This window comes from Schistocerca serialis, chromosome 2 (assembly GCF_023864345.2).
Source record: "Schistocerca serialis cubense isolate TAMUIC-IGC-003099 chromosome 2, iqSchSeri2.2, whole genome shotgun sequence".
In the NCBI taxonomy this organism is placed as follows: domain Eukaryota; kingdom Metazoa; phylum Arthropoda; class Insecta; order Orthoptera; family Acrididae; genus Schistocerca; species Schistocerca serialis.
The window spans coordinates 567270973-567293523 of record NC_064639.1 but is presented as its reverse complement, the minus strand read 5'-3'; the positions used below and the strand labels follow the sequence as shown (position 1 = coordinate 567293523).

General features: G+C 39.6%; 1 protein-coding gene across 1 annotated transcript in view; it reads left to right on the top strand.

Moving 5' to 3' along the window:
• The window catches only part of LOC126457565 (graves disease carrier protein-like), a 193369-nt gene that overhangs the window by 143167 nt on the left and 27651 nt on the right, over positions 1–22551 (top strand). The window contains exons 5-6 of the mRNA XM_050093979.1: positions 6338–6494; positions 7133–7274. Coding sequence (XP_049949936.1) covers positions 6338–6494; positions 7133–7274 — 299 coding nt within the window. The remainder of the gene's footprint in view (positions 1–6337; positions 6495–7132; positions 7275–22551) is intronic.

Genomic DNA, 22551 nt, shown 5'->3' with positions numbered 1-22551 from the left:
TATCGGCGAGGACCATTCGCAACCGTCTCCATGAAGCTGGGCTACGGTCCCGCACACCGTTAGGCCGTCTTCCGCTCACGCCCCAACATCGTGCAGCCCGCCTCCAGTGGTGTCGCGACAGGCGTGAATGGAGGGACGAATGGAGACGTGTCGTCTTCAGCGATGAGAGTCGCTTCTGCCTTGGTGCCAATGATGGTCGTATGCGTGTTTGGCGCCGTGCAGGTGAGCGCCACAATCAGGACTGCATACGACCGAGGCACACAGGGCCAACACCCGGCATCATGGTGTGGGGAGCGATCTCCTACACTGGCCGTACACCACTGGTGATCGTCGAGGGGACACTGAATAGTGCACGGTACATCCAAACCGTCATCGAACCCATCGTTCTACCATTCCTAGACCGGCAAGGGAACTTGCTGTTCCAACAGGACAATGCACGTCCGCATGTATCCCGTGCCACCCAACGTGCTCTAGAAGGTGTAAGTCAACTACCCTGGCCAGCAAGATCTCCGGATCTGTCCCCCATTGAGCATGTTTGGGACTGGATGAAGCGTCGTCTCAAGCGGTCTGCACGTCCAGCACGAACGCTGGTCCAACTGAGGCGCCAGGTGGAAATGGCATGGCAAGCCATTCCACAGGACTACATCCAGCATCTCTACGATCGTCTCCATGGGAGAATAGCAGCTTGCACTGCTGCGAAAGGTGGATATACACTGTACTAGTGCCGACATTGTGCATGCTCTGTTGCCTGTGTCTATGTGCCTGTGGTTCTGTCAGTGTGATCATGTGATGTATCTGACCCCAGGAATGTGTCAATAAAGTTTCCCCTTCCTGGGACAATGAATTCACGGTGTTCTTATTTCAATTTCCAGGAGTGTATATTGCAGGCCCTTATGTATCACTCTCATAGGGACTGCAATGACAAGATTACAGTACACACAGAAATATTTAAGCACTCACTCTTCCCACACTCCATATGTGAATGGGACGGCAAAAAGTCTGTGTAACTTGCACAGTGGGAAGTATCCTCTGCCATGCACTTCACAGTGATTTGCAGAGTATGCATGTCAGTGTAGAATGTGGTTTAGACCCTGCACTGAGATACTAGGTGACTCCACATGGTGAATGAATTAAGGTCAAGAACAAAATATGAACCCTGTTATTCTTGTTGTGGTCTTCAGTCCTGAGATTGGTTTGATGCAGATCTCCATACTACTCTATCCTGTGCAAGCTTCTTCATCTCCAAGGAAATGCTGCAACCTTCATCCTGAATCTGCTTAGTGTATTTGTCTCTTGGTCTCCCTCTACGATTTTTACCCTCTACACTTCCCTCCAATACTAGCTTCTATTCTTTTTTTTTTCCAAACCATTTATTGTCCATGTTTCACTTCCATGCATGGCTACACTCCATGCAAATACTTTCAGAAAAGACTTCCTGGCACTTCAATCTATACTCATTATTAACAAATTTATTTTCTTCAGAAATGCTTTCCTTGCCATAGCCAGTCTACCTTTTATATCCTCTCTACTTCAACCATCATCATTTGCTCCCCAAATAGCAAAACTCATCTACTAATTTAACTGTCTCATTTCCTAATCTACTTCCCTCAGCATCACCTGCTTCAGTCTGGCTGCATTCCATTGTCCTCGTTTTGCTTATGTTGTTGTTCATCTTACATCCTCCTTTCGTGACACTGTCCATTCTGTCCTTTGCTGTCTCTGACAGAATTAATATGTCATCGACAAACCTCAAAGGTTTTATTTCTTCTCCATGGATTTTAAATACTGCTCCAAATTTTTATTTTGTTTCCTTCACTACTTCGTCAGTACAGAGATTGAATAACATCGGGGATAAGCTGCAACCCTGTCTTACTCTCTTCTCAACCACTGCTTCCTTTTCATGCCCCTGACTCTTATCACTGCAATCTGGCTTCTGTACCAATTGTAAATCACCTTTCGCTCCCTGTATTTTACCCCTTCCACCTTCATAGTTTGTAAGGGAACATTCCAATCAACATTGTCAGAAGCTTTTTCTAAGTCTACAAATGCTAGAAACTTAGGTATGCCTCTCCTTAATCTATCTTCTAAGATAAATCATAGGGTTAGTATTACCTCGTGTTTTCCAACATTTCCACAGAACCCAAACTGATCTTCCCTGCATTCAGATTCTACCAGTTTTTCCATTCATCTGTGAAGAATTCGTGTTAGTATTTTGCAGCCATGACTTATTAAACTGGTAGTTCGAAAATTTTCACACCTGTTGACACCTGCTGTCTTTGGAATTGGAATTATCATATTGTTCTTGAAGTCTAAGGGTATTTCACCTGTCTCATACATCTTGCTCACCAGGTGATTGAGTTTTGTCATGGCTGGCTCTTCTAGGCTATCAGCAGTTCTAATGGAATGTAATCTACTCCCAGGGCATTTTTTTGACTTAGGTCTTTCAGCACTCTGTCAAATTCATCACACAGTATCATACCTCCCACTTCACCTTCGTCTGTGTCCTCTTCCATTTCTATAATATTGCCCTGAAGCACATCGCCCTTATATAGACACTCTGTATACTCCTTCCACCTTTCTGCTCTTCCTTCTTTGCTGAGGACTGGTTTTTCATCTGAGCTCTTGATATTCAAGACATGTGGTTCTCTTTTCTGAAAAGGTCTCCTTAATTTTCCCGTGGGCAGTATCTATCTTACCCCTAGTGATATGTGCCTCTACATTCATACATTTGTCCTCTAGCCATCCGTGCTTAGCCATTTTGCACTTCCTGTTGGTCTCATTTTTGAGATGTTTGTATTCCTTTTCACCAGCATTTTTATATTGTCTCCTTTCATCAGTTAAATTTAATATCTCTTCAGTTACCCAAGGATTTCTACTAGCCCTCGTCTTTTTACCTACTTGGCCCTCTGCTGCCTTCACTATTTCATCACTCAAACCTACTCATTCTTCTTCTACTGTATTTCTTTCCCCTGTGTTTATCAATCATTCCCTGATGCTCTCTCTGAAATTCTCTACAACCCCTGGTTCTTTTGGTTTATCCAGCTCCCATCTCCTTAAATTCCGACCTTTTTGCAGTTTATTCAGTTTTAATCTAAAATTCATAAGCAATATATTATGGTCAGAGTCCACATCTATCCCTGGAAATGTCTTACAATTTGAAACCTGGTTTCTAAATCTGTGTCTTACCATTATATGACCTATCTGGAATCTTCCATGTATACAACCTTCTTTCATGATTCTTAAACCAAGTGTTAGCTATGATTAAGTTATGCTCTGCACAAAATTCTAGCAGGTGGCTTCCTCTTTCACTCCTTTCCCCCCAGTCCATATTCACCTTCTACTTTTCCTTTTCTTCCTTTCCCCTACTATCAAATTCCAGTCCCCCATGACTTAAATTTTTGTCTCCCTTAACTGTCTGAATAATTTCCAATTTCCTCCTCATCTGTGGAACTAATTGGAATATAAACTTGTACTACTGTGGTGTGTGTGGGCTTTGTGTCTATCTTGTTTACAATAACGCATTCACTATGCTGTTCGTAATAGCTTATCCCCGCTCCTATTTTTTTATTCATTATTAAACCTACTTCCACATTACCCCTATTTGATTTTGTATTTATAACCCTGTATTCACCTGACCAGAAGCCTTGTTCCTCCAGCCACCAAACTTCACTAATCCCCACTATATCAAACGTTAATCTATCCATTTCCCGTTTTAAATTTTCTAACCTACCTGCCCAATTAAGGGATCAGACATTCCACATTCTGATCCATAGAATACCAGTTTTCTTTCTCCTGATAATGACGTCCTCCTGAGTAGTTCCCACCCAGAGATCTGAATGGGGAGCTATATTACCACGAGAATATTTTACCCAAGAGGACACCATCATCATTTAACCATACAGTAAAGCTGCTTGCCCTCAGGAAAAATTACAACTGTCATATCCCCTTGCTTTCAGCCATTCACAGTAACAGCACATCAAGGCTGTCTTGGTTAATGTTACAATGCCAGATCAGTCAGTCATCCAGACTGTTGCCCCTGCAACTACTGAAAAGGCTTCGCCCCTCTTCAGGAACCACACTTTTGTCTGGCATCTCAACAGATACCCCTCCATTGTGGTTGCATCTATGGTATGGCTATCTGTTCCACTCAGGCATGCAATCCTCCCCACCAATGGCTAGGTCCATGGTTCATGTGGGGGGGGGGGGGGGGGGCAATTAACCCTATCATTCAAAAAATCTCTTCACCTCGAGATACAAAGGTTGGTATCCTTGATGACTGAATATGAGACATAAGCATGAATGCAGAAGTACCACTATTGCAAATGCATTTAATATGGCCACCAGGACACGGAATATGTTGGTATATGATGTCAGCAGATGAGTGTAAAAAGTTGCATGAGGTAATGAATCCTGATTTAAGATAAAGTTTTTGCTCATGTAAGTTCATGGAACATTTGGCATCATTCTTATTGCCCTTCACAGTATGTTTGTGTGGTGGTGCTGGTGATGATAATGATGATGATTTAGTACAGCACACTAACTTGGTGCAGGTCTTTCAATTGGACGCCACTTCAGTAACTTGTGTGTCCCTAACCTACCCCAGTTGTCCAACCTACAGTTTAACATGGGACCTGAACCATGTGCCATTTCTGGCAGTTCCTCACATCACTGAGAAGTGAAGGCTAGGTTAAAACATAGCCTGAAAAATCCAAGGTTCAACTGAGATTCAATCGTGTCGCCCCTTGGTGTCCAGTCAAGTGCTTTTCTGCTGGATTATCAGTCCTAACATTTGTGTGACTTTAACGGTCAACAGCAATTTTACTACCTTGCTCCATAGGACAAGACAATGTATCATCCCACAACTTGTGGCTTGTGGTGGTCGTGCATCTTGAGAGAATGGTTGCACCTCAATCCAGATTCAATTCCCTTTGTAAAGATAAGTTGCTGTGAAGTGGTAATTGTTGACTGTAGCTCATAATTGCTGTCTTGTGTACTATGTGCTTATTGCCACTGGCACTATAAGAAGAAAGTGGGTACCTGATGCTAGTGGTAAATTTCCTGTAATAAGGTGCTCCTTGGTGTACTTGTATTCACAATTTTGAGTCAAGACTGTGAAAGAGGTGGTTGAGGCACAAAAAGGATGTATCTCTACAGGTACAGTAATCAGTATAACAAATAAATAGGATAGGAAAACTGAGTACAATCTATTTTTCTATCTCTACCTAAGTCACATTATTGTGTAATGCTATGATACCAAGTATTAAATCAGTGTTTATAATTGTCATTAAAAATTGAGGTTACATGTGAATTAACATAATGAGGTATGGGATACACTGGGTTTCATTAAAGTGAAATGGATTTTTGTAGATAGGAATTATGATGTTTTTGTGGATAGAGGTTTTACTAATGGTTACAAGTATTGTGAGACCATTACTGGGCCAGAACAGATTACTCACAGCAGGTTTCATTGTGATGTGAGACTGGAACTAGGAGAAAGATAAAGTAATAATGATGTACATAACCAGGTTTTGCAGAAACACATTTAAGGAATATCAGCTTCATATTAAACTGTAACTGACAGAAACACCTCAGAAAACACTACTGAGGTACTTCAAACATAGTCTAAAGTACTAACAAATAAGCATCTATCTAGCAAGTATGCATCTAATTAGTGAGTTGTGGAGTTTTCTGAATAGGTAGCTTGTGCTCAACAAACTATTGTGCTCCTGCTATTAACAATCTAGAGGCTGTTTACATTATCATTACTTTCAGTCACTCAGTACATTTAAAATACAATAATTATGCAAAAACATTCAAACTAGAAATGTTTTGCACAAGGTGGAAGGCTACATGTACAAACAGAATGAATAACAAATACCAGAACATTACAACAGATGGTGTACATTCAGACCTGGAACAAGTACTTTACCTGCTGGAAAGAGCCATTTTGACTTCAAGTCTGTCTTAGTTCAGTTGTTCTAAACACACTCTGGGTTGAGAGATTGGATAGGACATTGGAATGATAACATGTGACTGCATGTATGAACATCTCTCTACACATTCCTTTCTTTGACTCAGGCTACAACACACAGCTTAGTCAGTCACTTTAATGCAAAAAGTTTTTTTTGTGGTGGGTTCTGGAATTGACATGGATTGCTTATAAACGTGTACATATGATGAATTTATTATAAATGGGTAGAAAATTTCTAAAATGATATCATTTAAATGTTCAGTGACTTTCGAGAATTAGCAAGTAACTATATGGATAATCATTTTGAGCTAATACACTTCCTAAAATTTTAATTGTAAAGAAACTTATAATAATGGCTTTTTTCAGGAAGGTGGCATCAGAGCACTTTATCGAGGATTTGTACCAACATTATGTGGTATGGTCCCTTATGCTGGATTCTCATTCTACTGTTTTGAGAAGCTGAAATACCTCTGCATGAAATACATTCCTAATGTAACTTGTCAACCGTGCCCTCGCAACACAGGTATTTGCAGAACAACTTCCAGTTAACTTTCATGTAGACTAATTGGTTTGATTTTGGGATGAGGAATGATAAGTAATTCAATATAAAAAATAAGATGAAGAAAGAAAATACATGCATATGTGATATTTTTTTATCACAATCATAACATACTGTTTGACTGAATTCTGACCTCTAGAAATATTTTGAATATGTTGCAAATGCTTTCCAAATTGCAAGCGTGTGTTTATTATGGCAGTCAGCATTCTGAGACATCTGTATCCCTTCTGTTGTCAAAAATAGAGCTTAAATCTGAAAAATATTAAATTTCTGCAGAATTACGTACCCAGAATCAACTTTGGTGTCACATTAGTTTCACAGTGGCCAAAATGTTAGAATATTTATGTAATGTTATCTTTCTTTAGGTAACAGCTGTTGGCTGCACAGCATTGTTCAATGAGTTATTTTATTTTAAAACTTTTTCATTGTAGCATTTACCAGATAGCAGAAATAACAGTTTGCCAACTGTGTGTGTGTGTGTGTGTGTGTGTGTGTGTGTGTGTGTGTGTGTGTGTGTGTAAGAGACTTTCATCAGTTAATTGTAGAGAAACAATTTCTGTAATAATAAATTTTACTTGAACTGAAATTAAATTTGTGACTAGGTGGCCTTGTTTTGGCTGTGCCAGCAAAGCTCTTATGTGGAGGTTTAGCTGGAGCTGTGGCACAGTCAGTGTCATACCCACTGGATGTAACAAGGCGTCGGATGCAATTAGCAATGATGAATCCAGATACACGGAAATTTGGGTTTGTAGCATAGCATTGATATTTATGGGTCAACTTTACTTTATAGTTTACTGCATGATGCAATGTATTTACTAATTGAGACTAAAACATTACTTTAATTTCATAATTATACACAAATATTTGTCAGCAATGATCACTTCTATTATACTTTAGAGATGTATGTGAATGAAAAATAATAGGGATAAAAGGAATGTATTTGGCAGTTTACAAATATTACATGACCTTTGTAAAATTTTAGCCACTCTTTTTGTATAGCATTGATGTTGAACATCTGAGAGTGAACCAACAGAAGAAACATGTCACTTAAGATTCTGAGGTCAGTATTATTTCATAAAATTGCTCTCTTGCACAATTTTTAAGGTACTGTCATTACTTACTATTGCTGACATTGTTTACTCTGTGGGACTCAATGGAAAGAAGAGATGGAGAAGTATTGTAAATAGACATTAACATAGAAATATGTAACATAAAAAAGCAGTTCTCACTGATGTCCAGATAATATAATTGCTGGAATGGATATTTTGTAAATATTTGTGTTATGCTCATATAAGACTGCTGTAAGTTACTATCCCATTACTGCTGGCATAAAATAAGGATGTAGGAAGTGACTATATAACAAAAAGTGGAATAAAGTCTCAGGTCATGGGTGCTAATGAGTATCATATTCACACTATTAAAGTGCCATTTTTCTGTAACTGACTGAGAAAATAATAATCCGGCAGCTCTACAGGCCCCTAACAGTAATGTTTCAAATTTCATTAAGCAGTATGATTAAACAATTAAAACAGTTGGAGCCAGAATAGTAGACCATTTGGATCTCCAGGTGGGGACAATTCGGGAGGATGCTGTTGTTAGAAAAACAAATCTGACATTCTATGGGTTGGAAAGAGTATTAGGTTACAGACTTTAAAAGGAGAAGTTAACAGGCTGAAGTTAGGTATAGTGAGAACTAACGAGGTATGATGATTGGACAAAGAGGACTTCAGCTCTTTTGGGTAATGCAGGAGTAGGTCTAATAATGAGCAAGGTAAAGAACTGTGAACAGCATAGAGAACAGATCATAACAGCCAAGATGAGACAAAAGCCACAACCAAACACAGTTCAAAGACACATATGCTTACTAGATTTACAAATGATGAAAAGATTGGAGAAAATGTATGATGAGATAAAAAATTAAATTAAATAAAAGAAATACTCGTTACGTCTAAAGAGACAAAAATTTAATTGTGATTGGACACTGGAATTCAGTAGTAGGAAAAGTAGTAAGAGAACAGGGACTGGAGAAAGGGATGAAATGTGAAACAACCTAGTACAACTTCATATAGAGCAGAACTTAGTAATTTCTCTTGCTTTGTTGAAGAATTAGGAAAGAAAGTTGTATATTGTGGAAACAACCTGGAGACACAAGAAGGTTTCAGATGATGATGATGATTAGTGTTTTAAAGAAGGTTTCAGATAGAATAAAACAGATTTGTAATTGCATTTTAAGCTGCAAATCATGTCCAAGGGTAAATGTGGAATGCAGATTCAAACTGAAGAAATTTCAAAAAGGCAGGAAGTTAAAGAGGAGCATCCTGGATAAATTAAAAGAATCATTGGCTGTAGAGAGTTTTGAAGGGAGCATTAAACAATGATTCATTGAAATGGCAGAAAGGAATACAATAGAAAAAATGGGTAGCTTTGAGAGATGAAAATGTAAAGGTGGCTGAGTCTAATTGTTTCCTAACATGTCAAAAACTGGACATCTAATGTCTTATGATTTGAGCTAGTTTCTGTGGGCATGACTGCTCACAACTCATTAGTGTTCAATCACTTCTCACAGGGAGAACATATTGTTCTTGTGCATCACCTCCTAGGAGCACACTAGCAGTTTCCAAGGATATAGACAAGTGTACTACTTGATATCAACTCTCCTTTTTTAACTACCCTGCACCCAAAAATACTGAAGGGGAAGTAGTACACACAATGAAATTCTCACTCTGGATTGCCGGTGCCTCTAAATTCTTTACATAGTGTATACTACAACTTTAAGAAGTAGTGTGATCTGTCCACACCAGGGATGGACAATAGTTCTGGTGTGGGGGCCACTTTGTGGAGGCAGAGATTATCGGAGGGCTGCACGTTTTAAAAGAGTTGCATGCATTAGTTAACTTTGCCTTTCAGGGAAGGTAATATTGTGTTATAAAAATTCTAACTGTCTTAGTGGCCCACAAAACAAAATCATTAGTGGGTCGCATGCGGACCGCAGGCCACTATTTGACCACACCTGGTCTACAGATTGCTGAAGTGAATGGGTTTATTGGATACCCACATATAAGATTTGGAGTGTGCATGGTGACATGTCTATTAAATTAGACTAAGTGAGCTTTTGGCAGCTGGTAGCTAAACATTTAGAAGTGTGTTAAATGAAACATTCTTTTGATATGTGATCTTAAGACAAGAAGAACTGTGGTAGTTGTCTATGTGCTCTTCAGTCTGAAGATTGGTTTGGTGCAGCTTTCAATGATAGTCTGTCCTGTGCAAGCTTCTTCATCTCTTGCATAAGCTTCTTCATTTCTGCATAGTTACTGCAGCCTACATTCATTTGAACCTACTTCCTATAATAAGCCTTGGTCTCCTTCTGCAAATTTTAGTCACCCCACTTCCATCACCACATGGACTTCCTTGATGCTTCTTTATGAAAGCTGTCAATCAATCCCTTCTTTTAATGAAGTTCTGCCATATATATATCTTGTATTTCCAATTCAGTTCAGTATCTCTTCATCTGTTATTCATTTGAAATGCTTCTAGTCCCTTCTTGTCTGAACGGTTTATCATCCATGTCTCGCTATCAAACAAACCCAAACACCTGACAAGTATCAAGTACTTGCATTTAATTTTAACAAATTTCTCATTTTCAGAAGTGCAGAAATGCTTTTCTTGCTATCACTAGTCTGCATTTTATTTCTCTAGACTTCAGCCATTGTAAGTTATTTTTCTCTTCACATAGAAAAAAAAAAAAAAAAAAAAACTCTTCTACTACTTTTAGTATCTCATTTCCGAATATTAATTTCATCAGCTTCTACAGATTTAGACAACATTCGTCCACCATTGATTTACTTTCATTGATATTCATCTTGTAACTTCTTTTCAAAACACTAACGATTCCATTCAATTGCTCTTCAGAGTCATTTGTTGCCGTTTAGGGAACTAAAGTTAGCAGCAAACTTTGAAATATTTATTTCTTCTCCCTGAAATTGAATTTCCTTCCTAAATTCCCCCTTGGTTTTCCCCACAACTTGTTCAGTGTACAAATAGAATAACATCCGGGATACATTACACCATTGTTTCACTCCCTTATCAGCTACTGCTTTCTTTTCATGACCCTCGATGCATAGAACTGCAGTCTGATTTCTGTACAAGTTGTTGATAACTTTTTGTTTCCTGTATTTTACCCCTGCTACTTTCAGAATTTCTGGAGTGTATTCCATTCAGCATCATCAAAAGCTTTATATAAATGTACATATACTGGAAACATGGATTTGCCTTTTTTCTGTCTGTCCTCTGAGATATGTCGTAGGGTCAGTATTGGCTTACATATTCCTCCAGTGCTCTGGAACCCAAATTGATTTCAACTACCAAGTATACAAGTTAAATTGAAATCATTGTGTTATATGTTTATGTAATTTGTAGCATAGTTTTGAATTTGGATATGTTGTTTAAAAATATGTTCTGTATGTAACTAAACCTTATAGAATGATACTAAATTGTAGCATAGACAGGACAACACACATGTATCAAGGATAAGGAAATTTACAAGCTTTCAGAGTCGGTGGCAGAAGATTTGAAGGGGAAGAAAGAGGGAGGAAGACAAAGACCTGGTGAGTTTTCAGAAGTGGGGAGAGTTTGAAAAAGTTATCCAGAACCTTTGGTCTAGGGAGGCTTGCTGGGTGGGATGAGAAGGAAAGACTGATTGTTGGGGACTGCACCAGATGAGATGGAAAATCTGAGGGCTTGGAAGTGGAAGATAGGGTAATACACAATACAGAGATTACTGACAAAACATCATGCAAGAATTGATAAGAGTGGAAAGCTAAGTACATTGTAGGTAGTAGATGTGGGGAGTAGGGAAAATAGACAGGTCAGAAAATAAGATACAAAAGACTAAAAGGTATTGAAGGAAGAATTAATTACTGAACAGAAATGCTGAGATCAAAGAGATTAATGTAAATTAAGGCCAGGTGGGTGGCAAGAAGAAACAACATACTGTAATGCCAGTTCCCACCTGTGGAGTTCTGGGAAGTTACTGTTTGTGCGAAGAAACAAAGTGGCACATGTGGTGAAACAGGCACCAAAGTCATGAGTGTCATGTTGTAGATAATGCTCTGCAATAGGATATTGTGTGTTGCCAGTGTACAGCCACTGTCTATGTCCATTTGTTCTGATTGATAACTCGTGGTAGTCATACCAATGTAAAAGCCTGAACATAGCTAGTACATGGCATGTCATTTCAAAGGTGGCTCTCACTTCGATAGTGTATGTTTTGCCAATTACAGGGCTTGTAAAGGTGGTGGTAGGAGGGTGCATTGAGCAAGTCTTATATCTGGGACAGTCATTGGGATAGGAGCCACGAGGTAGGGAATAGGGAAATGGGTGCAGGAGGACCATAGGGTTTGACCAGGATATTGCAGAGATTGGGAAGGCGACAAGAAGCTATTCTAGGTGTGGTGGGAAAAATGTCAGGCAGAGTGGATCTCATTTCAGGGCATAATTTGAGGAAGCCATAGCTTTGTTGAAGTAATTGATTTATTCATTCAAGACCTGGATAATACTGAGTGACAAGAGGTGTGTTCCTAAGCTATTTTTTGAAAGTATGAGCAGTACAAGGGTTGAATGTGATAGCATGGGAAATTTGATTTTGAACTAGCTGGTTGGGTAATTATGTCCACTGAAGGCTGAGATCAGAATGATGGTGTATTTGTGTAAAAAGTCTGCATCTGGCATTGGGAAGGATGGCAACTGTCAAAATCAAATCACTGTTGCTTGTCAGTTGGTTTAACATGAAAAGAAATGTGTAGCTGACCCTCAGTGAGGATGAAGTCAGTATCAAAGAAAGTTACATGGAATTAGGATAGTGTTGCCAGATGTCTCATATTTCCTGGGACATCCTGTATTTCTGGCATAATTTTAAATGTCCCATGGGGACAGACTCTGTCCTGTATTTCACCCTTGTTCGATTATTAATGCAAAATCTAACATGCTACACTGTCGGGCACCTCTTATATACCCAAGTACCGCATGAAGATGCGATTATGTCAACTGTCACTCTTTGATAGTGCTTGGGGGGGGGGGGGGGGGTCAATATTCACCAATTCCCAACTTATCGCTTGATGCCATGCATCTCTGTTTGCCTCTGTCTGCTTGTTTTACATTCTTCTACTTATTTATTATCCATCTCACTTTCATTCTACAATTTTATATTTAACATTTTCATTCATTTGCTAATTCCTTTAAGTGCTATACCAATATGTGTTTACAATACTGCAAGGATTTTTTAATTCAATTCTTGACTGTCATTCTATTTTAAAATTTCGCTCATTGTTTTGTGAGAACTGCTGAGTGTTGAACAAGTTACACTTGCGAATAATTTCTCAAGCTATAGACAAAATGAGTGATTTAAGTGACAGTGACACAGATAATTCATCAAGAAGTGGTCAAATACCTTCTGAGAAAGAGAACAGGTTTATGAAGTGTTATCTGAATTGGGAAAATAGTTATTCCTGCTAAAGACAAGGAAAAGAAAACTCATACAAGGCATACTGTCGCCAATACAATGAAGATTTCTTGTGTGCTCATAGAGGCTTTGCTGATGCAAAACAACATGCATCTACTAAATGTCACATGACTTTTTTAACAATAGAGCATCAAGTACCTTATACAGATATTTCTCAAAGCCTGAACTATCTGTCTCAGAGACATAAAAGACTACTACTGAAGAACTCACATCTGTTTATCACATGGTAAAGCATTCTCTTAATTACAATAGTATGGAATGTTCATGCACATTATTACCATATATATGTAGTGATTCCAAAATTGCTCAAAGTTTTAGCTACAGAAGAACAAAAGTGGAATCTGTTGTATGTGAAGTACTGGCCCAAGAATCTGTTAAAAATATCATAAGGAACATCCAAGGAGAAAATCTACACTTTTCTGTAGTGACTTGTAGTGACAGGTACAAAAAAAAAAGGTAGAAAAATGTTTCCAATTTGCATACAATTCTTAGATTACGATACTGGGGCTGTAAACCATCTACTGGAATTTGTAGAATGTAATGATGAATGTGAATATAAAGTTTTGAAGTTATTAATACACACATTGGGTGGATTGGATGTAAATAAAGTTTTAGCATTTGCTGCTGACAATACTAATGTAAACTGCGGCAGAACCTATTCCATTTATACACTTCCTCTACCTTAAAATGATAAAATTGTCAAAGCTGGTTGTCCCTTCCGTGTTCTCCACAGTGCTGTAAAATACAGCACTGATAGATTGGAAGTGGATGTAGAAATTTGATTACTGAAAATTTTCAGTCGCTTCAGTAGATCTGTGAAATGAACTCCAATTTGAAGTGAATGAAATGCAATGGGAAGAAATAACAAAACATGTCACCACAAGATTTTTATCTGTTGGTCTTGCTGTCAAAAGAGTATTGAAAACATAACTGGCACTGAAAACTCTTGTTCTCAACTTCCACAATGAAGTCCGCATCTCTTAGAGAAAATGATCCCATGTAGAGAAGAAGGGAAAAAAACTTCAGTGTATTTGTCATTTTTGCATAACATAATATTTTTGGTAGAAACAACAATGAAGAAGATTAAATCAGATTCTCTGTAAGTTGTTGAGATGCATGCTGAAATGCAAGGGATTTGTGAAAAGACTGACCAAAGAATTAAACACAACTTTTTCAGAAGTAAAAAAAAAAAAAAAAAAAGGATGAATTAAGCACAAATACAAAACAATCTATTTGGGACAATTTTCTGCAATTCTACACCAATGTTGTAAGATAGTTGCTTCCATGATACGATTTCTCAGAAAAAAATTCTGTCCAAGATATTGTTTTCAAACTTAAAATCACCAATAAATTATGACCATTTTGAAAAAGCTGTATAACTTTCAAGGATCAATCAACTGACCATGGACTCCTTATACGAGGAATTTCAAATAATTAAAATAAGCTTGGACATGGGAGTCTTTTGATAACAAAAATAAGTGTGTGATTGAGAAGTGGAAAAAAATCATGGAAAGGTTTTCCAAGAATGAAATCTCTAATGTTTTTCACCTCTTATCATTCATCTTTAGTATCTCTTGTTCTAAGTGCTTTGTAGAAAGGATTTTTCACAGATGGAATTAAAATTTAAAATGGTGTGATGCACAAAATTAATATACCCCAAATTTGATGAAAAATTAATTAATGACCATTTCCAACTATGATTATAACCACATTGATTTTTTCAATATGTAAAACCAAACAAAAGCATGTTGAAACTTACACATTCTTCATTAAAATATAATAAAGACAAATTCACAAAAAATAATTGTGCTTCTCATTTGTCCAAGGTAAAAAAAAATGAAATCCCATTTTTTTGCCCAATTGAACATTTGTCCCTAACAGGGTAAAAAAAAGAATCTGGCAATACTAGATTTGAATAAGCTCTCAGGTTTTCAAATATCATTTGGTGTAGTCCCTGAAAATCTGTCTTTCTTTCTCATCCTGTCCCGTAAGACCTCCTGAACTGTGTTTTTGGATGACTTTTCCATACTCTCCCCATTTTCTAAACCTCACCAATCTTCCTTCTTCCTCAGCCCTTCTGCCAGAAGAAGGGGCCACTGGGTCCGAAAGCTTGCAAATTTCCTTAACCTTTACATGTGTGTATGTACTCCTGTCACCACATGGTGAGTAGATTTTCTTATCTATCCAGTTGTATTATATTTTCAAAAATTGATAAATTGTAGTGTAGGCTACATTTTGTTGACAAGCATCAGTTTATCTAATCTGTGAGTTAAGCAAAAATGAAATGCACATAGAAATGTTGTTTATATTGTGGTATAAGTATTTGACTCTTTATGTTTGTATTTTTGTATATACTGGTTTGGTTATTGTACAACAAAGTCTTTAATGTCCATTTCAGCAGCATGACATAAAAATCTAAGCATGGGTGGCATGTGTTACTTAACATTTTAATTTCTTATTTGAGTAGATCTGTGTTGTTGGTCTTTTCTTATTCACACTGTCTTTCATTTTCCATGATTCATGGTGTCCTCTTGGTTCTCTGGAATGCTGCTATTTCTGCTGACATTACATCAGACGGTATGTTACTAGAATTGTATTAACCTGCATAAGTTGTTAAGAGATGGTATTCGTGTTTTGATATTATTTCACTTGGTAGACTTCCTTCCATTAACTTTTTGACTGCTGTGGACACACTTGGTATAATCTGTCTTGAGTACTGAGTTTTCATTGCTTAATCTGTCTACTTTCACTGAGTGCTCCATACTCCAGTTGCTACCAGGTACTGAATAGCTAAGTGGGCAGATTTTTCCCTGTGCTGAATAGTTATGGAGTGCTTGAAGGTTAATGTTATTTGAGTATACACAGTTATTTATAAAAGAGAATATGTAAATATTTTTAATTAACACTATGCTTACTGTGTTTTCTTCTCTTTTGTATTTCATGTACAGAATATATGTGTCATCTAAAATGTCCTGAAGTTTGTCAGTGCAGTAGGTGATTGGAAGAAAGGCTCAGAATCAGAAACTTTAAATGGCACTGTATTGTTTACATGCACCACATGTGTTTTCCATCTTTCATTTTGCAGGAACTTTAAACCAGATTTGACAAATTTAAAGCCTAATAGTAGTTTGTTTTGGTTTCAAATACTCTTGTTTTTTTAAATAATGTTTTGAGAAGTAGTATTTCCCATGCATTTGATGCATCTTTTTGCAGTAACTCATAAATTAGGGAATAACATTTTATGTTCTGCATTTGTATCCAGTTTGTTGGTACACTTTGTTTTGAATGAACTATGTGCTCATAAGCAGTCTCACTTGGCTTGGAATGTTTTCTAAAAAGAGAGGGTGGGGGAGGGAGGGGGGCAGTTGAAAATGTGCCCCAGTAGATAGCAGAAGATATCCATCAAAATGTCTCCCTCCATCAGCTTTTACCTATTTTGTCACATGTGGTTTTAAAAGCTCTCTTACTAGAGATTGGTCAGGTTGGCTGCCCAATATGCTATCCATCTGACTTAGTAGTGCCTGTGGAAGTCTAGCCTGGTGACATATGAAACATAAGCTCTTGTACAGGATCAAACAGATACTTAATTGATTACACAGCAGGGAAACTTATTGGGAGTTAACAGCTTTGTAGAAGTTTTATGCAAGAAGAACCTTAACTCAAGGAAACACGAAACACACTATCTAGTAACCAACCAACCAAATTGGTAATACATTATCTAAAAACGGTAGTGAACCACTCTAAGAATAAGCACATTCCTAAGTAATAAAATAGTGCCTCTTGTAGCTGGAGCAAAAAATGTTTTAACAGCTGTGATATAAATAAACACATGCTTACATGATTTGACACTGCACAAGGAGGACTGTAACCTAGACTGTTAAATTAGCCCCCTCGGGGGAAGTGGAGCACAGTCCACAAGGTATGCTGAGAAATGCAAGCATCATCCTGATTGTGTTGTGCATTCTGAAAGAGGGTCTGTGATAGGGGGCATAAGGGCTGGTGGTGGTGGTGGTGCTGCTGCTGCTGCTGGGGGTTGTAGCCACACTACATCAGTCAGTAGTACTTCCTGGGAAACATATGCAGATGTGACATGGTTGATAGAGAAGCTGACATTTACTAATAGGTCCAGAACGTGTGCTCCTCCTTGTAGAAATGTGTGTGGACCTGTGTACCATTGTAGAAGTGAGAGTTTGATGCCATCGATATGAAGCATCATGTATGTACATGTTTAAAGGTCATGATGTATACAGCTAGGAGATTTGTCATGTCACAAAGTGTGCGAGGATGAACTTGTGAAGGCCAAACCCTCGATTGATGAACAAACTCACGTTAAGTTGTGGTTAGTGTGTTGGAAGGTTTGTGTGTCTACAAACTCTCCTGCAAGCTGCAGAGCTTTGCCTTAAACTAGTTCTGCTGACTATAAATCTAGGCCTGGATTGCAAGTACTCCTTAGACCCTGTAAAACATTGGTACAGCTGTGGTCCAGTTTGTTTTATGACTCACGAGTGCCGCCTTTAGAGAATGGTGCCGCCGTTCTGTCATACTGTTACTCACTGGATGGTTGCTTATGGCCTTGTGGTGAACAGTGCTGCAGAATTTGTTGAGCTGAGCAGACAGGTCAGATTCAGATTGGAGGCCATGGTCTATTGTGACATGTAGTGGGCCATCAAATTGAGAAATCCAACTTGAAACAAAAGTGAAGGCTAAGGTATCTGCAGAGATGTTATCAACTGGCACTGCTTCCAGCCAGCAAGTAAAATGGTTAATAGTAGGGAGAATATAACAATGCCCATTCAACAGAGGCAATGGGCATATGATGTTGACTTACACAAGTGTAAATCTTGTAGTTGTGTCAGGAAAGTCCCCCGCTGATACATACACATGGCAGGAAAATTTGCTTTGTTGGCACTTTACATATGTACAAGTCCATTCTTGGCAGTCTTTTTGCATTCCAGGCCAAACCAATCACTGAAAGACTAGGTGGAATGTTGATCTGATGCCAGGATGATGCAGGTTATGTATGCTTTCAAATGTGCACATGCAGAATGTAGGAGGCAAGAATGGACAAGGTTTTCCACTTGAGAAGTCACAGTACAGTTTGACATCTGCAGCAGGGACATTGACTAATCGCAATTCCAAGGGTTATAAAGATTCCTTCAAGAGGTTCTGTATTCCATGGTCATTCTCTTGTGCTTTGCAGTTTGAGTGAAATTGATAGTGCTTGAGATGCTGTTAATATGAGAAAGGCGATGATGTCCATGCTGAGATGGGTGATGAATACCAGGTGGTTATGTTGGTGGAGCAAGCAATTGTTGTTTTGCTGGAACAAATAAGTTAGAGGCTTATGATTCATGAAAGTAGTAAACTGTCTAGCTTCCAGTTGTGGGCAAAAGTACTTGATAGCCTCATAGATTGTAAGAATGTCTCTATTATATGTACTCCACTTTCGCTGTAAGGCTGCACCAATAGCTGTTTGGCTTGCATTGACAAGTAGTGTGAGGGTTTAATCCATGTCAGGGTGAATGGGAAATGCTGCATCCACCATGCTCTGTTTAGCCACTTCAAAAGCAGAACTCATGGCATCCATCCACTGAATCAGACTTCCAGACAAGTGTTGTGATCAGTGGTATTTGTAGCTCAGCCGAGCAAGGCAGATGTCAACAATAGAAGTTGAGCATGCCTAGAAAGTGATGTAATTCTATAACTGTATTTGGTCAAGCAGTTTGTAAAATGGCTTCCACTTTTTCAGGTAATGGTAGCAAGCCTTTAGATGATGTCTGTTGCTGTAGGAAGTTAACTTGTGACTGACCAAATACATACTTAGCTGTGTTCAGAACCATGCTATATTGTTCTAATCACTTGAAGACTCAGTTCATTGCTGTTATGCAATGGAAAAAAGACAAGAATGTCATCCAGGTAGGTGAAACAGAAAGAAAGACCTTGCAGTACTGAACTGATTAATCTTTGCCATGATTGCACAGCATTCTGTAGGCCGAATGTCATGGAAAGACTCTCAAATAACCCAAATGGGGTGATGATGGCTGTCTCTGGGATATCTTCTTCCACCACTGTGATCCAAGTAATGCCTTAGCACAATTAAGTAGATTGAATATTGTTGCACCACATGAAGCATAATAATAATCCTGTAACAGATGCACTTGATACCGGTCTGGCATTCTCCAGGCATTGAGTGCATGACAGTCTCCACATGGACCCCAAACACCACATTTCTTTGGTATAAGGTGCAAAGGAGATGACCATGGGTTATTGGACAGATGAATAATACCTTCCTTCTGCGTGGGATTAAATTCTGTCTCTGCAATGGCTAAGCAGTCAGGAGCTAGATGTCTGGATATACACGAGACAGGTGGTTCATCAGTTGTTTTAATATGGTGTATTATGTTGTGAAGAATATCCTTACCTGCCCCACGAAGTCGCATCATGACTGGAATTTGTTGCAGTAGCCCTGGCCACTTCCTCAATCTTGGCCATGTGCAGTATTGCATTGCTTTGGAGCACTGAATCTATCAGGCCTTTGATTCTTTGGACAGTTTACATGTTTGCCATGTTGGTAGCTGGTGGTACTGTGCTAGGAAATCAGCACCAATTTTAGTTTCTGTCACATCCATAGTTATGAAGTCCCATGCAAAGACATAACACAGCACCAGATCTAGTTGCATTTGCTGTGTAACACCCCCCCCCCCCCCCTCTGCCCCTGTGGTTCCGGGGGTTAGAATAGGCCCAAGGTATCGTGGCCTGTCGTAAAAGGCAACTAAAAGGAGCTTCACATGTTTCACTTATAAGTTCCAGCCCCATTTTATGGTTTGACCTGCCAGTTTCAAAATTCTACAGAAGTGCAGGCCATATGGGAAGTACGCCTTACGTGGTGCATGAGTTATCCATAGTGCCCTTAAGATTTGCTCTCCTGAACCTCTTGTCATGGCTTTGCATCTCCATCTGCTATTCAACTATTTGGGTGAGGACATTTTCCGGGGTATATCATCTTCTTCTGTTGTCTCCTGTCCTCATGACAATATTGGATTTCTCTGCACCTAACATCCAGCACGGTAGCCAGTCCATTGTGGTGGGGCTGTCATGTTCCCGGACAACACAGGGATCACACTGCTGATGACTAGGCTGTAAACTCCACACGTATGCCAAGGAGTAAATGCCTGTCTTCCTGGGATATCAGGACTCCCGGCACTGGCCATCATGCCAGGTGGATTTCGCTGTGGCTGGGTGGCACCCGTGGGGAGAGCCCATGATCAGATTGGGTGGCATCAGGATGGATAACCTGCAATGAAGTGGACTAACTCATCTCTTGCTGATGATTGCATGATGCCAGCAGTCTCTAAGAAGGGCAAGGTTGAGTACAATGCTAACAGATATGACTCTAAATCATTTCTCTCCCTTGCTACACCATGGGAGGAACATAAGGCTACAGAAAGAAGAGGGCCATATTCACCTCGGTGTTTAGTCTGTAGCAGAAAAGATGAAGGCTCGTTTCTACCTACGAAGCCTCAATTTTTTGTTGAGCATCTTGAGGATAAGTTTGGGGAAGTGACAGTGCCGTCCAAGATGAGAAGCGGTGCAGTCTTGATCTAGACAGGATGCCCAGATCAACCCTGGGCATTACTCGCTTGTGGGGCTGGGTGATATTCCTGTTTCTGTCACTCCCCATAAAAGCCTCAACATGTTCCAGGGGATTATTGTCCATCATGACCACCTCTTGCAGTCTGACAAAAAGCTTTGCCCCAATCTAGAATGGTGGGGTGTTCATTTCATCTGGTGCATTTGCAGGGGACCCAAAGACAACAAGGTTGCTACCAGAGCCTTATCTTGGCCTTTGAGGGTGACTAATTGCCTGAAAAGGTCAAGGTGATGGTTTACCATTGTGACGTTAAACCATACATCTCTCCTCCTATGCAGTGCTTTAAGGGCTGTAAATTTGGGCACATGTCTTCCCACTGCACTTCCAGCACCACATGTTGAGAATGTGGACGTCTGCTGCATCCAGATACTCCATGTGCGCCTTCTTCCACTCATATCAACTGTGGAGAGCAGCACTCCCCGTGCTCACCAGACTGCACAGTACTCCAAAACGAGTCGAAAATCATGGAGTACAAGACCCTGAATGGGTTGACTTACCAAGAGGCTAAACGTAAATTTGAATGATTACACCCCGTTCAGTTGACGTCCACATATGCTGCAACTACATGACCATCACTGTCATAAGTACCAGTCATACCACACTCTGTGCCATGAGCATTGAGCCCTCCGGGCCTTCAGAACACATCTGACCCCTTGGTGGTATGGGGAAAATCTCCTTCCATTGCTCCCAAAGTACCTATTTCAGGAGCAAGCCTTCCCCCCGCCCCTTCCCCCCCCCCCCCCCCAAACACAGGGGACATCAGTCCCCTTCCCCCAGCTGGAGAAACAACAGCCTCCACTGGCTCCTCTCTTGCAGAAGGGGTCCCTTGGGACTCCCTCTCCCAAAGTCTCCACTAATGCCACAGAAGAGCTTCATGGTCTTCCTCCATGCCTGAAGCTACTTTGGAGAAGTCCTCCCAGCAATCCCCTAAAGATAAGCAAGAGGGCAAGCAAACAAAGAAGTCTGCTAAGTAAAAAGACCCTCCAGTGGCCCCAACACCACTATTCCCTACCAATTCTGCACCTCAGGATGAGATGGAGATCTTAGCATCCCCTGAGGACCTGGATCTCATTGATGCCTCATCCACAATAGGAATGGATACAGATGGGAATTTAAGGAGATGGGACCTGGATAAACTGAAAGAACCAGAGGTTGTACAGAGTTTCAGGCAGAGCATAAGGGAACAATTGACAGGAATGGGGGAAAGAAATACTGTAGAAGAAGAATGGTTAGCTTTGAGGGATGAAGTAGTGAAGGCAGCAGAGGATCAAGTAGGTGAAAAGACGAGGGCTAGTAGAAATCCTTGGGTAACAGAAGAAATATTGAATTTAATTGATGAAAGGAGAAAATATAAAAATGCAGGAAATGAAGCAGGCAAAAAGGAATACAAACGTCTCAAAAATGAGATCTACAGGAAGTGCTAAATGGCTAAGCAGGGATGGCTAGAGGACAAATGTAAGGATGTAGAGGCTTATCTCATTAGGGGTAAGATAGATACAGCCTACAGGAAAATTAAAGAGACCTTTGGAGATAAGAGAACCACTTGTATGAACATCAAGAGCTCAGATGGAAACCCAGTTCTAAGCAAAGATGGGAAAGCAGAAAGATGGAAGGAGTATATAGAGGGTCTATACAAGGGCAATGTACTTGAGGACAATATTATGGAAATGGAAGAGGATGTAGATGAAGATGAAATGGGAGATACGATACTGCGTGAAGAGTTTGACAGAGCACTGAAAGACCTGAGTCGAAACAAGGCCCCCGGAGTAGACAACATACCATTGGAACTGCTGATGGCCGTGGGAGAGCCAGTCCTGACAGAACTCTACCATCTGGTGAGCAAGATGTATGAA